The sequence below is a fragment of the Artemia franciscana genome, chromosome 6 (genome assembly GCF_032884065.1).
Source record: "Artemia franciscana chromosome 6, ASM3288406v1, whole genome shotgun sequence".
NCBI lineage: Eukaryota > Metazoa > Arthropoda > Branchiopoda > Anostraca > Artemiidae > Artemia > Artemia franciscana.
In genome coordinates, this window is record NC_088868.1 from 24,785,606 (window position 1) to 24,798,110 (window position 12,505).

Sequence of the window (12,505 nt, forward strand, 5' to 3'; positions counted from 1 at the left end):
TATTTTTCGTAGTCTAAGGGAGAAATAATTGCCCCCCCCCCCATTAGTTTACCAGGCTATTTGCATTTCATCCTTATAGTTCCTCCATGCATACAGGGTACTAGGAATATCATTACTTGTCAAAACCATTACGTTAGGAAAATAAAATTCAATAGTGTAGATGGAAGAAAAGATAGAAGCAAACTGGGTACAAAATCCCCCAGTATATCACTGACTGGGAGCTCATTTCCCCGGCAATGTAAAAATATAAATATTATGACTTATTGTTATTATAATAAAGAACCCTTAACCCAGACAAGCCATGAATCTCAACACAAAACTTTGGGCTATACTTTACCATGGATTGACTGATGAGGGGCATCGCTGGTCATCCCCCCCCCAGACAATAAAGGACATTAGTATCTCTTGAAGAAATTTGAAAAATCTTGAAGATTTTGGTAAAATACATCTAGAAGAAAATATCCTCTTTCTTCCCCGGTACTCTGTTAATAATGTCGACTTTATTCCGAAAACGGTTTTCAGGAAATTGCACATACGCAGTTCACTACCTGACAGCATATATCGTCTTTTGATTTACATCGCTACTTAACCGTTAATAGATTTTATGACCCGTATAGACTCATAAAACATTATTTCTTAAAGAAACTTGTCTTGATCCAGGAGAATTTGGGGAAAAAGCATTCATTCAAAGCACTTCCTTCCTGCTTTCTTGACTTAAAAACTTTGTACTCCTTGTGGATTGTCTATTGTTGTTCCAGGCCCCATTCATTTTATTGTCGAAATAATCGTTATTATTGCTTATATTAGTTGCTAGTATGACTAAAGTAGTAGTAGTGGTAGTAGTAGTAGTAGTAGTAGTAGTAGTAGTAGAGCAATTTTATTAGAAATAAACATTTCTTAATCAATAGCACAACATAAGCGAAGCTTGCGAGGCTGTGCTAAATGCAAAGAAAATAAAGAGACAATGTGGAGAATAAGAAAATATAGAGAATGAGGCCATATACCGAAATCAACAAAAACAAAAACAAAACAAAAAACATAAACAATACACTACCTTGCGTAACCCCAAGACAACAAAAAAAAATATATTTTATATTTAAATCTCTATACACAGACCTCAAAGCCTCCTGGTTCTCAACACCACAAAAAACTCGGATAGCATTATTCTGGATCACACGGATTGGACGAACTATCGAAGGGAAAGTACCAAGCCAAATCGACGAACAATACAAACTGTAATGGTGAATCAGGGAAAAATATAACAATCGTAGAACATTTGGGGGGAAAATATTATTATTATTGCTTATTAGTTGCTAGTATGACATAAAGATGCATATATTCAGATATCGAGTTTGAACACCAGGCAACCGCATTTGAGCAACCAACAAATTGAGTCTCATATCCACAAGAATTTGTCTCTCAAACTATGTAAAGTAGGCCATAGTACCCATATTTGTAACTGAAGACTTTTCATTATAACTATCGATCTTTATTTATTCATTTCTTTTTATTACTTATCAATGGCAATAAATTCTATGCTGTTCAAATCACTGGAGGAAGTGTTTCTATCTCAGAATAGTTTTTGAAGCTTTATAGGCCCCTTTGTTTACTTTATTGTTACTCCCCTGAAAAAAAATATAAATTTCAGGTTTTCTTATTTATTAGTTATTAATTTTTTTAAGTAATCAAGACGAATTTATAATCAGATCAAATTGCTACTAAGGTTCACGTTTTATTTCATAAAATTTTAATTTAGTGAATTAGCCACATTTAGTGAATTGAGTGATTTAATGAGTTTAGTGAATTAATTTAGTGACTTTAGTCACATTTTAATTCACTTGAATTCAGTAAATTTTAATTTAGCAACTTAATCATATTTAGCGAATTTAATGATTTAGTGAGTTTAGTGAATAAATTTAGCGAATTTAGTCATATTTTAATTCACTTCAATTCATTAAATTTTAGTTTAGTGAATTGGTCATATTTAGTGAATTCAGTGAATTAATTTAGTGAATTTAGCCATATTATAATTCACTTTAATTCACTAATTTTACTTTAGTGAATTAGTCACATCTAGTGATTTAGTCAGTCTAATGAATTATTTTAGTCAATTTAGTCGCATTTTAATTCGCTTTAATTCATTAAATTTTAATTCAAACCCAATCATAATAAAAGTTTAGTTCTCGTCGTGAACTTTCAACTAAAAGACATTTAAATGACCATTTGTCATTTGTCAATCCAAGGACACTTGCCATTTAAAGGACAAGAAAAGGGAGAGAAAGAGATAAAAAAAACGCAAAATTAAAAATTGTAATTTCAAAACCTTTTTTATATCTTTATAGATTGGGATTTCATGTCATTAGCATTTGAATTTGGCATTTCGTCTTAACAAAAATCGATAATTAATAAACACATCATTAAATCGGTTTTAAGCTTTCATGCAAAAACTTTCATTGGTTTTGCGGTTGATATATCTAAAAACTTTTTTTTACTTTCTTTTTTAGTTGTTTTCAATTTTTATGTTTTTTACCTTTATTTTCTTATTACAAATAAACTATACAACTTTATGTTATTTTTTTTTTTTTGATTTGACAAGAATTATAAGGACTTGGTAGTAAAAACATACATGATACAAAGTTTCTTGCTTTTTGGATGAAACAATAGTAGATTTTGCTAAGAATGATATCGATGTTTAATAAAGATATAAATTTAAGATATATCTTTAATTTAAAAATATAAATTTATTTATATATGTATTTTTATCTTTTTATCTAAAAATATAAAGATTTATAAAGATATTTTAACAAAGATATAAATCATTTAAGTTAAAAAGGTCATAGTAACAATGGCGATTTTTATATTGTATTTTGACTTTATGTGTAAATGGTGTTCAGGTTTATTGTCTCATTTAATGATTCCCTAAAGACCCAATAATTTGTCCTTAGAAAATCCAAGATTGTACGTACTCCAAAATCTGGTAATTCATAAAGGTGGCCACCAAATTTGATTTTTTATTTAAATATTATTACCAATCAATGAGGTAACTTTCTGTCCTAACTTTGAAGATAATAAACAATGAAAATGTTCTAAATTATGTTCTGATTAGTCAGTCTTGGACCAAGGTCAAATCTATTGAACATTTATTTTGGATGAAAGCTAGTTCAGAATGCTAACTAAAACTTCATTGTGGTTGGGTTTCAACTAAAGTTCGGTATAATTTGAATCTTTGTATCATTATGATCGGATTTAAAATTCACCTTGATTAGTTTTAAAACTTGATAACTAAAAAATGTTTCAGGTTTAAACTTTTTTTTTTAGAATTCAGGGAAGTAACAACACTTTTTTTCAGTGACACTTTTTTCAGGGAAGCAACAATAAGATTTAGGTATATTACATCTTCAAAAATTTTATGAGACCCAGCCTGGAATTTTAAGAGTATAAAAATACTACCATTGATAACTAATAAAAAAAGAAAAGTCTTAAGTTACAAAAAAATAATAAGAAAATAATTAAACTTGTTACGTAATAGCCGAATGAATACAGTAAGCTTGAGAATTTTAGCTAAATGTTCAAGTGTTTTATTAAATGTTCATGTTTTTTTTTTTTTATTGTCTTTTATTTTTGTTTATTTTTATTCGTAGATGTAAGAACAAATTCATATCCACTGTCAAATGTATTCCACTGTCATGGAAATGTGATGGTGCACCAGACTGTACAGATGGCTCTGATGAAAGAGGTTGCAAACCTGAAGGAGGTAATATTCTTAGATTCTGATTTCTATCTTTTCACGAGGGTAGCGTACCCAAGACTATTCAGGTTCAAAGAGTAGAAGCCTTTTCAGGGATATAGTTCCAGTTCATTTATTGTTAAATATTCATAGACAAGTAAATCCTCCCCTTTAAAAAATCCCAGAAAAAAAATGCATTAACTGTAAGATAGATAGAAGAATTGATTCCATTTTGGTATATTTAGCAAGTTTTGTTACGTGTTTTCTATGAAAAAAAAAAACTTTGGGAGATGTCCTAGCCGAATGGTTAGTGCGCTGAATTTGCAATCCTTTGTCCTTCTTGTTTAAACTCGAGTCCTGGTGTTGGTGATATAGTTTGGGACAGGGGTTAGGGATGTGACTCTGTAAGCTCAGCCACAGTCGACTCAGTTCTAAATGGGTACCAAGAGAAATATGGAGAAGGTAAATAGGGAGGGTTTGCGAAACCAAAGGATGGCTGGCCCCCTCCCCTTCCTTACCCCAACTGCACTCTCTTGCTCAAGGGCTATGAAACGATGATCAGCTCCACCGGTTTGGACAATGAAGTATAGCTATCTTTTCTTTTTTTTTCCTATCATGCAATTTCTTTAGCTTTAGGGTGATTTTAGAAATAGAATAGCTTCCCATTTTCATCCCCTGCCTAGTGTAAAGCGAGAATGAGACCGTACGAGGCAACGAGGTGATTCATAGCAAGTCAAACAAAGAACTCATATGAAAATATATTCGCGGAAAATTCCATTCACGTGTCCTTGTTTCTGAAACATGTTACAACACTGGATTTTAACATTCGGTTTAACTGGGAACTAGATGAAAATCGTCAACTATTTTATGTGGATGCTAAAATTTTTCAAAAGTGTTTCAGCCTTGAGTTTTCTATCTATAGCAAACCTACACACAACGGCAGGCACATACACATTTCTTCCATTCCCCCTCCTTGTTGAAAAAAGGATCAGTAATATTCAAGTTGATCGTGTGCTATGAGTATATTCGGAGTCTTGCATGGTCTGAGAACCAAATTATCCAAAGGATATAACATTGTGCAATGGATATCAAAACGATATTGCTATTTATCTATTTATTATAGATAAAAGAATAAAAAAAGGCGGGAAAAATCTCATTTACTCGATCATTTCCAACTGGGAATATCCCTTTGGAGGGCGATAAGGAACATTTCGCTATTTTACCATTTATTACAAAACGGAGCGATCCACTGGGAAGATTATTAAAACATTATATTGATGTTATCTTGAAAAATTTAAATAAAACACAGTTTTTTTTCAACTCCAGCAAGGATAAAACCCACCCTATTGTGGGTATTTTTGTTAATAGAATCCCCATTCTGGTTTTTGTTTCTACACTCTAAGGAGTTATCTGCAATTGAAGAAGGGTTTTGGGAACTTAAGTTCTGGTTCTGTTTCTACTATTCCTGAATTTTTGGGGTTTCCCGGAATCCCCCTCCAAAAAACTTCTGCTCTCAAATCCTACCAAAAATTGGAAATGCTCCATTTTTACCTCTGTTAACATCTGTGTATTTGATAACGTTAATATTCGGCTAAATTTTGCAAATTTCAAGTTAATTTAAATGAAATCCAGGAAATATCACTGATTTGATTTTGAGGTTTGTATTTTTTTGAAATTCATAATTTTGCAACAAGCCTACAGTTTTATAAATCACAAAATAATTGTACCAGGGGGTTAATTTTTTGTTTCTATCCATTCATTGAGTTAGAAAATGATATTGCTTACATTTTTTCGTACAGAATGGTTAAAACTTGCCTATCTTTGACTAATTTATGATTTGTCTTCCAATCTAAAAAAAGAAACATAATGAATTTCAAAAATATAAGTCAGTAGGTGGATAAAACTGAATTTTGACTATCGAATAACAGCAAAATTTTGGGAAATATAATTCTAACAAAATTTTTATCTTTCGTTGAAACATTAAAATGGCAAAAAAATAACATACAAAACTTACAGAGGGGAGCTAAACCGTAATAAAAGTCGAAAACCAACTTTTCTTTTTTTGTTTTTACACTCTCATGTTTAATTTACATTTTTTCAAAATACCACTTTTCGAATTACCAATGCCAAGTTGTGATAGACACATTTTTCATTTTTGTTTTGAAGCAACAAAAAAAAAAAAAAAAAAACAAAAAAAAAAAAAAAAAAAAAAAAAAAAAACATACCGCTTCAAAGGGTTTGAAATTCAATAGATGCCATAAATTATGACTATTCAGGCTAATATTATAATTTAGTGCCGGTAATCACATACCATATGGCTCACATTTTTTTTTTTTTTTTTTTTTTTTTTTTTTTTTTTTTTTTTTTACAAAATTTAATGGATTAATGATGAATTACAACTATGTTTCTCTCTGAGATGTTTAGAGGCACCACTCTACAAAAGACTTTAGCAAAGGCCCAAAAACCTTCAATATTTACTTACTCAATTATTATCTTTCATAGGTCGTTTCCAATGTAAGGGGAAGACGTAGAAACCACCCCTAGTCAAAGGGGTTGTCAAACGAAGCGCAGTCGATTAGAGATCGAAGTTTAATTGTTCTATTTAATATTCAAAAGTAATTGGAGGGCAACCTGCCCCCTCTGGTTTTTGGGAAAATTTCAGAAATCAAATTTTTATGGCACTTGGTATTAACCAAGCGATCGCTATAGCGATCGCAAATTCTATCGGTCGGTCTGTCTGTCCTCGTTTTGCTAGTTTAGGCACTTCCAGATAAGCTAGGACGATGAAACCTGGCAGGGGTATCAGAGGCTGGACCAGATCTAGTTAGAAATAGTCTTTTCCTCGATTTGACATTTGGGGGGATTGAAAGGGCCTCTTAATTCGAAAAAAAATAGAAAAAAGAAGTATTTTTAACTTACGAACAGGTGATCAGATCGTAATGAAATTTCATATTTGGAAGGATATCGTGTCTTAGAGCTCTTATTTTAAATCTTGACCAGATCTGGTAACTTTAGGGGGAGTTGGGGGGGGGAGCCTAAAATCTTAGAAAATGTTTAGAGTAGAGGGGTCAGGATGAAACTTGGTGGGAAAAATAAGCAGAAGTCTTAGATACGTGATTGGCATAACCGGAATGGATCTGCTCTGTTTGGGGGAGTTTGGGGGGAGGGGTAATTCTGAAAAATTGGAAAAAATAAGATATTTTTAACTTACGAACGGGTTGATCGGATCTTAATGAAATTTGATGTTTGGAAGGATATTGTGTCTCAGAGCTCTTGTTTTAAATTCCGACCGGACTCGATGACATTGGGGGGGGGGGATTTGCGGGGACCTAAAATCTTGGAAAACGCTTTGAGTGGAGTGATCGGGATGAAACTTGGTGGGAAAAATAAGCACAAGTCCTAGATACGTGATTAACATAATTGGAACGGATCCGTTCTCTTTGGGGGAGCCGGGGGTGACATAACTGGAACGGATCCACTCTCTTTGGTGAGTTGGGGGAAGGGTTAGTTCTGAAAAATTGTAAAAAATTAGGTATTTTAAACTTACGAAGGAGTGTTCGGATCTTAATCAAATTTCATATATAGAAGGACCTCGTAGCTCAAATCTCTTATTTTAAATCCTGACCGAATCCGGTGTCATTGAAGGGGGACCGGAAATCTTGGAAAACACTTAAAGCGGAGAGATCAGGATGAAACTTGGTGGGAAGAATAAGCATAAGTCCAAGATACGTGACTGACTGGACCGGATCCGCTCTCTTTGGTGGAGTTTGGGGGGGGGTATCTTGTATCTGTCTCTTGAAATCCTAAGAAAATTTGTCTTTCACAATTAAATGCTCTTTATTAGCAGCCCCTCTCCCACTGCCGGTAAGCAGATACCATATGGCTCACATTTTTTTTTTATTATTTTTTATTATATTTTATTTTATCATATTTTATTATATTTTATTTTTATTTTTTATTAGCAGCCCCTCTCCCACTTAAACTTATTTTTTTGATTGGCTGTAAAATTTTTTTTAAGTAATATACCCCTCTAAAATACCACATCCATGTTGTAACAAAGACGAATCTATTCATTTTACAGGCAAAAAGTTTTATATTGCTTCTTTGGATTTGAAATTGAGTAAATGCAACAGATTATAACTATAATTATGAATGTATAAATATTATAAATAAAAATAAATGTTGTATTTATAAATCTAGGTCAATTATTCAACTTATTTTAGCAAAGGCCAGTTGGCTTCCAGTTTCTTTGCTCAATTTAATAGATTAATTAATTATAATTATCTCGGTCTAAGTGATGGTAACTAAAAAGAAACTGTAAAAAAGAGAACAGGTTTTAAGTCTCATGCAATTTTCAACTAGCAACTCTTACTATGAAATTTATATCACAGAGTACTGGGGGTTCAGGGGGTAAAATTAATCCCCCCTCCTCTCTAAACTATTTCTTATCAGTCCCTAACACATTTCATCTTGAATTCAGACAATTACATATTAAAAAATGATGATAAAGGATACGAAAATAATGAAGCGGATTTTAAAAATGATGAAATTAAAAAAAAAATATAATGAAAAGAAACTTTGTCTTCTCCAAAAAAAAAATCTGGCCAAGGTTTTTTGGGCGGAAAGGATTATCATATTGATGTTAGGATGGCAAAGGTTTACATTGCTCTCAAATCACTTTTGACTCTCAAAAAGGGTGCTATAGCTTCAAATATAACTATTTCTTATCAGTTCCTAAGACAGTTCATCCTGAATACAGACAATTATATATTAAAAAATGATAATAAAGGATACAAAAATAATAAAACAAATTTTTAAAATGATAAAATTGAAAAAAAATATAATGAAAAGAAACTTTGGCTTCTTCAAAAAAAATTCTGGTCAAGGTTATTTTGGCGGAAAGGATTATCATATTGATATTAAGATGGTAAAGGTTTACGTTACGGTGAGCGCACGCAACGAGCAGAAGTAACTTCATTCATTCTCTTAACATTTTTCAGTTGGCTGAGGCAACTTTTAACATTTAAGTGTTCTTCCTTTAAACTTTTTCTCAGGAATTTCAGACAAACTTAGCCCTTTTCTACTGGCATACTAGATTCTATAAGCAAAATTAGGGAAATAAAGAATTTAGAAAAGTGTTTATTTTTAACCGCATTTTGAAAAGGCAGACTGAGAGACGAGATTAGGGATGGACTAAAATGCGCCATGTTCAAAACGCGGATAAACGCGGATGGTGTCCGCGTTTAATAGCTTTTATCGGAAGGAGCTTTCGGGTGATAGAATACGGGGAGATTTGTGTACCAATTCTCCCCCTGTGTGAAATACTCATAGATGCTAATTTCACAGATTGTGGGATAAGAGTAATTCCAGAGACACCTTTTTAAAAAGGGCAGTAATTCTCCACAAAAAAGGAAATTTTCTATGAATCATTAAACTCTATGAGTATTCAATTTTAGTATATTGAGTTCAAAACAGAAGAATTGATGATCTTGGTTATAATAATTGTTACTTGTTGTACGGGGTGCAGAGATTCTAAGAAGACAGCTCTGTGACTTTATAAAGTGCTTTATCATTTAATCTAAGAAATATAATGACTGGACTTAATTATATTGATGTCTGACAGAACTTCTACACGCAAGATCTTATTTATCTCTTGAGAAAATTGTATCCCATTCTCTAAAAGCCCTACTTACCTGGGAATGTCCATTAGAAATTCAGTTAAAGAGACTATAAAGTGTGGCATCCAAAATTTTGAAAAAACACAACGATAGCTTATGTGTCACTTGTCTCTAATGCTACACGCCCTAGTCATTTCCTTCTTTCTAAAATTTACAATAGTCTAACTGTTCCTCATCTTCTTGCTCTGTCTCCTATTTAGCAACTATTTGGCAAATGTTTTTGCACATTAAGCTCATTAAGTTTTTGCAACATTTTTTCACTTACAAATCCTATTTGGGTTTCATGGTCCATTCTAAAATTGCGGGCAAATCATGAGGTAAATATTGCTAATGTAGATATTTGAAATTAAGTTTCAAAACACAATATTTTTGTAAAAAAGAAATATTTCAATAGATGTTTGGATTGGGAATAGTTTATTCATTGTCAAAAAATTACCAGTTTTAATAATCTTTACAATTCTGGGAGCCAAAGTTCACCGGTTGTTACATATATGTTCTTTTTGTATAAAATCAGTCATGGAGAAACTATGAAGTTTGATTTATGGTCAAATATTTCAAATTAAAATAAAATTGCAATTAATAACAGCTGTAGAAGGGCTGATTCATGATAAAAGTGTACAGAAATACAGACAGGAGCTAAGAAGTACGAGTAATTACTTCCCACTGGCTTTTTTTGTTACTTACATCTATAGCACATGATAATTGCCCCCCCCACCCCCATACGATTGCAAACGTATCCACTAGGCACATATCAGAACATTTTCTCGTCTTAAGCCCTTTTAATGGACGTTTTTAAATATTTTTCAATAAAACGACTTCAAAGTCTAAGGTATTGTTTTAACTATGTTTAGTGAGAGCTTAGCTTAAACCTTAGTCTATTTTTCCATTTTTTCTTATTCCTATTTTTCCTTTTGATTGATATTAATTATTTTCTTCTCATGAATTTTTTTTTTTTTTTTTTTTTTTTTTTTTTTAGGGAAGACCATCAATATCTTATGTATGGTAGTTGGAAGCTGCCCAATAATAATGTAGTGCATTTTGTGTATACTTGTAAATTTTATTGATATGTTTTACGCTTAAGCGTTTTATATTAATTAACAATACTGTCTGAATGCAACACCTTTTATACAACGTATGACTTCATTACAAATTCTATCATGTATCTCTTTTGCTCTTTGAGTGCATGTGACGTCATTTTCAAAGTTTGTGGCAACCAATTGTAGTAAGGAGCGACCCGGCTCAATAGTAACCAAAACTCTAAAAATTGGAATTTTGGTACCAGTAGCTACATATAAAGAATCGCATTTTAATGCTGATTTTAAATATGCAAGTTTCATCAAGTTTAGTTTTACCTATCAAAAGCTACGAGCTTAAGAAAATTTGCCTCATTTTAGAAAATAGGGGAAAACACCCCCTAAAAGTCATAGAATCTTAACGATAATCACACCATCAGATTCAGCATATCAGAGAACCCTGCTGTAGAAGTTTCAAGCTCCTATCTACAAAAATGTGGAATTTTGTAATTTTTGCCAGAAGGCAGATCACGGATGCATGTTTATTTGTTTGTTTTTTTCCAGGCGTGATCGTATTGATTAGCTGATAATGGCAAGCCAGTTTCTTCATTTGAGTTTTAACTACCACTTTGACGGATTTCCTTTTAAATTTCCCTTGCAGTCAAAATCAAATGTTTTCCCAAGACCATTCGTCATTATCCTATACATAAAGAAATGCCAAAAAAACTTCCCTATAAATCCTTCTTTTCATAATGTTACTAGATTCAAATCAAAACCATTAATGAAATCATATTTTATTTATCACCGTTGCTTGTCTTATGAACGAGATTTTTTGTAACCCCTAAAATGTGCTAGGGCAATTAATTTGCAATTATTTCTGCACATTAGAGTGGAATATAGAGTGATTATGCCAATTTTCCATACTTAGGACCATAAATTTAATTATATCTTACAACTAAAATGCAAATAAAGCAAATAAATCCAACAAATATGAGACTAAAACAAAAAATTACCTTCTGTAGTAATTATCAAAGGCGGAGTCGCCGATCCTGGTCCTATTGTTGTTGCAGGAGCTATGGTAGGAGTTACAGCTGTCGTTGGAGTTTTAGAAGTGGGTTTAGTAGTTGGTTTTGGTGTTATAGTTGTTGTAATAGTATTCGTAGTTGACGAGGATGTTGGGCTGGTCGTCACAGATGTTGTGGAGCTGGTGGTAGTTGCAGTTGATGTAGTAGTAGGGATTATTGTTGTGGAAGACGTGGTTTTAGGAGTTGTAGAACTTACAGTCGTGGAAGTCGGTGTGGTTGTTGGAGATGTTGTGGTAGGATTCGTAGTTGTAGTGGATGTTGTACTAGGGGTTGTTGTTGCTGTAGATGTAGTTGAAGGAGTCGTAGTGGTAGTCGTAGTAGTTGGGCTCGTCGTCACAGATGCTGTGGAACTAGTGGTAGTTGCAGTGGATGTAGTAGTAGGAATTATTGTTGTGGAAGACGTGGTTTTAGGAGTTGTAGAACTTACAGTCGTGGAAGTCGGTGTGGTTGTTGGAGATGTTGTGGTAGGATTCGTAGTTGTAGTGGATGTTGTACTAGGGGTTGTTGTTGCTGTAGATGTAGTTGAAGGAGTCGTAGTTGTAGTCGTAGTAGTTGGGCCCGTCGTCACAGATGTTGTGGAACCGGTGGTAGTTGCAGTTGATGTAGTAGTAGGGATTATTGTTGTGGAAGACGTGGTTTTAGGAGTTGTCGAACTTGCAGTCGTAGAAGTTGGTGTGGTTGTAGCAGATGTTGTGGTAGAAGTCGTAGTCGTAGTTGATGTAGTAGTAGGAGTTGTTGTCAGGGTTGTTGTTTCAGTAACTGGTGTGGTTGTTACTGTTGTTGTAATAGAAGTTGTAGTTGTTGAAGATTCAGTTGTTGTTGGTGTTTTAGTTGTAGGAGTGGTTGTTATTGTGGTAGAAGATGGAGTAGTGTCTGAAAAAAAGATAATGGCAAAATATTAGGCTGAAAACTTTCCAAAGGCAAAGACAACTTCACCCCATAAACATATCGAATATTTATTTTAATTATAGCTGCCAAATTTAGAGTCTTTTATTTGATGAA

The 12,505-nt window shown here is 32.9% G+C and overlaps 2 protein-coding genes across 2 annotated transcripts in view; one reads left to right on the forward strand and one right to left on the reverse strand.

Moving 5' to 3' along the window:
* The window catches only part of LOC136028231 (uncharacterized), a 129,470-nt gene that overhangs the window by 25,957 nt on the left and 91,008 nt on the right, over window positions 1-12,505 (forward strand). Inside the window, exon 3 of the mRNA XM_065705956.1 lies at window positions 3,642-3,754. Within this exon, the coding sequence (XP_065562028.1) occupies window positions 3,642-3,754 (113 nt within the window). The remainder of the gene's footprint in view (window positions 1-3,641; window positions 3,755-12,505) is intronic.
* On the reverse strand, window positions 11,400-12,380 carry LOC136028444 (salivary glue protein Sgs-3-like; the record flags this gene model as incomplete). The annotated part of the gene is made up of 1 exon (XM_065706287.1): window positions 11,400-12,380. A coding segment is annotated over one exon (966 nt), but the record flags the coding sequence as incomplete, so codon positions are not given.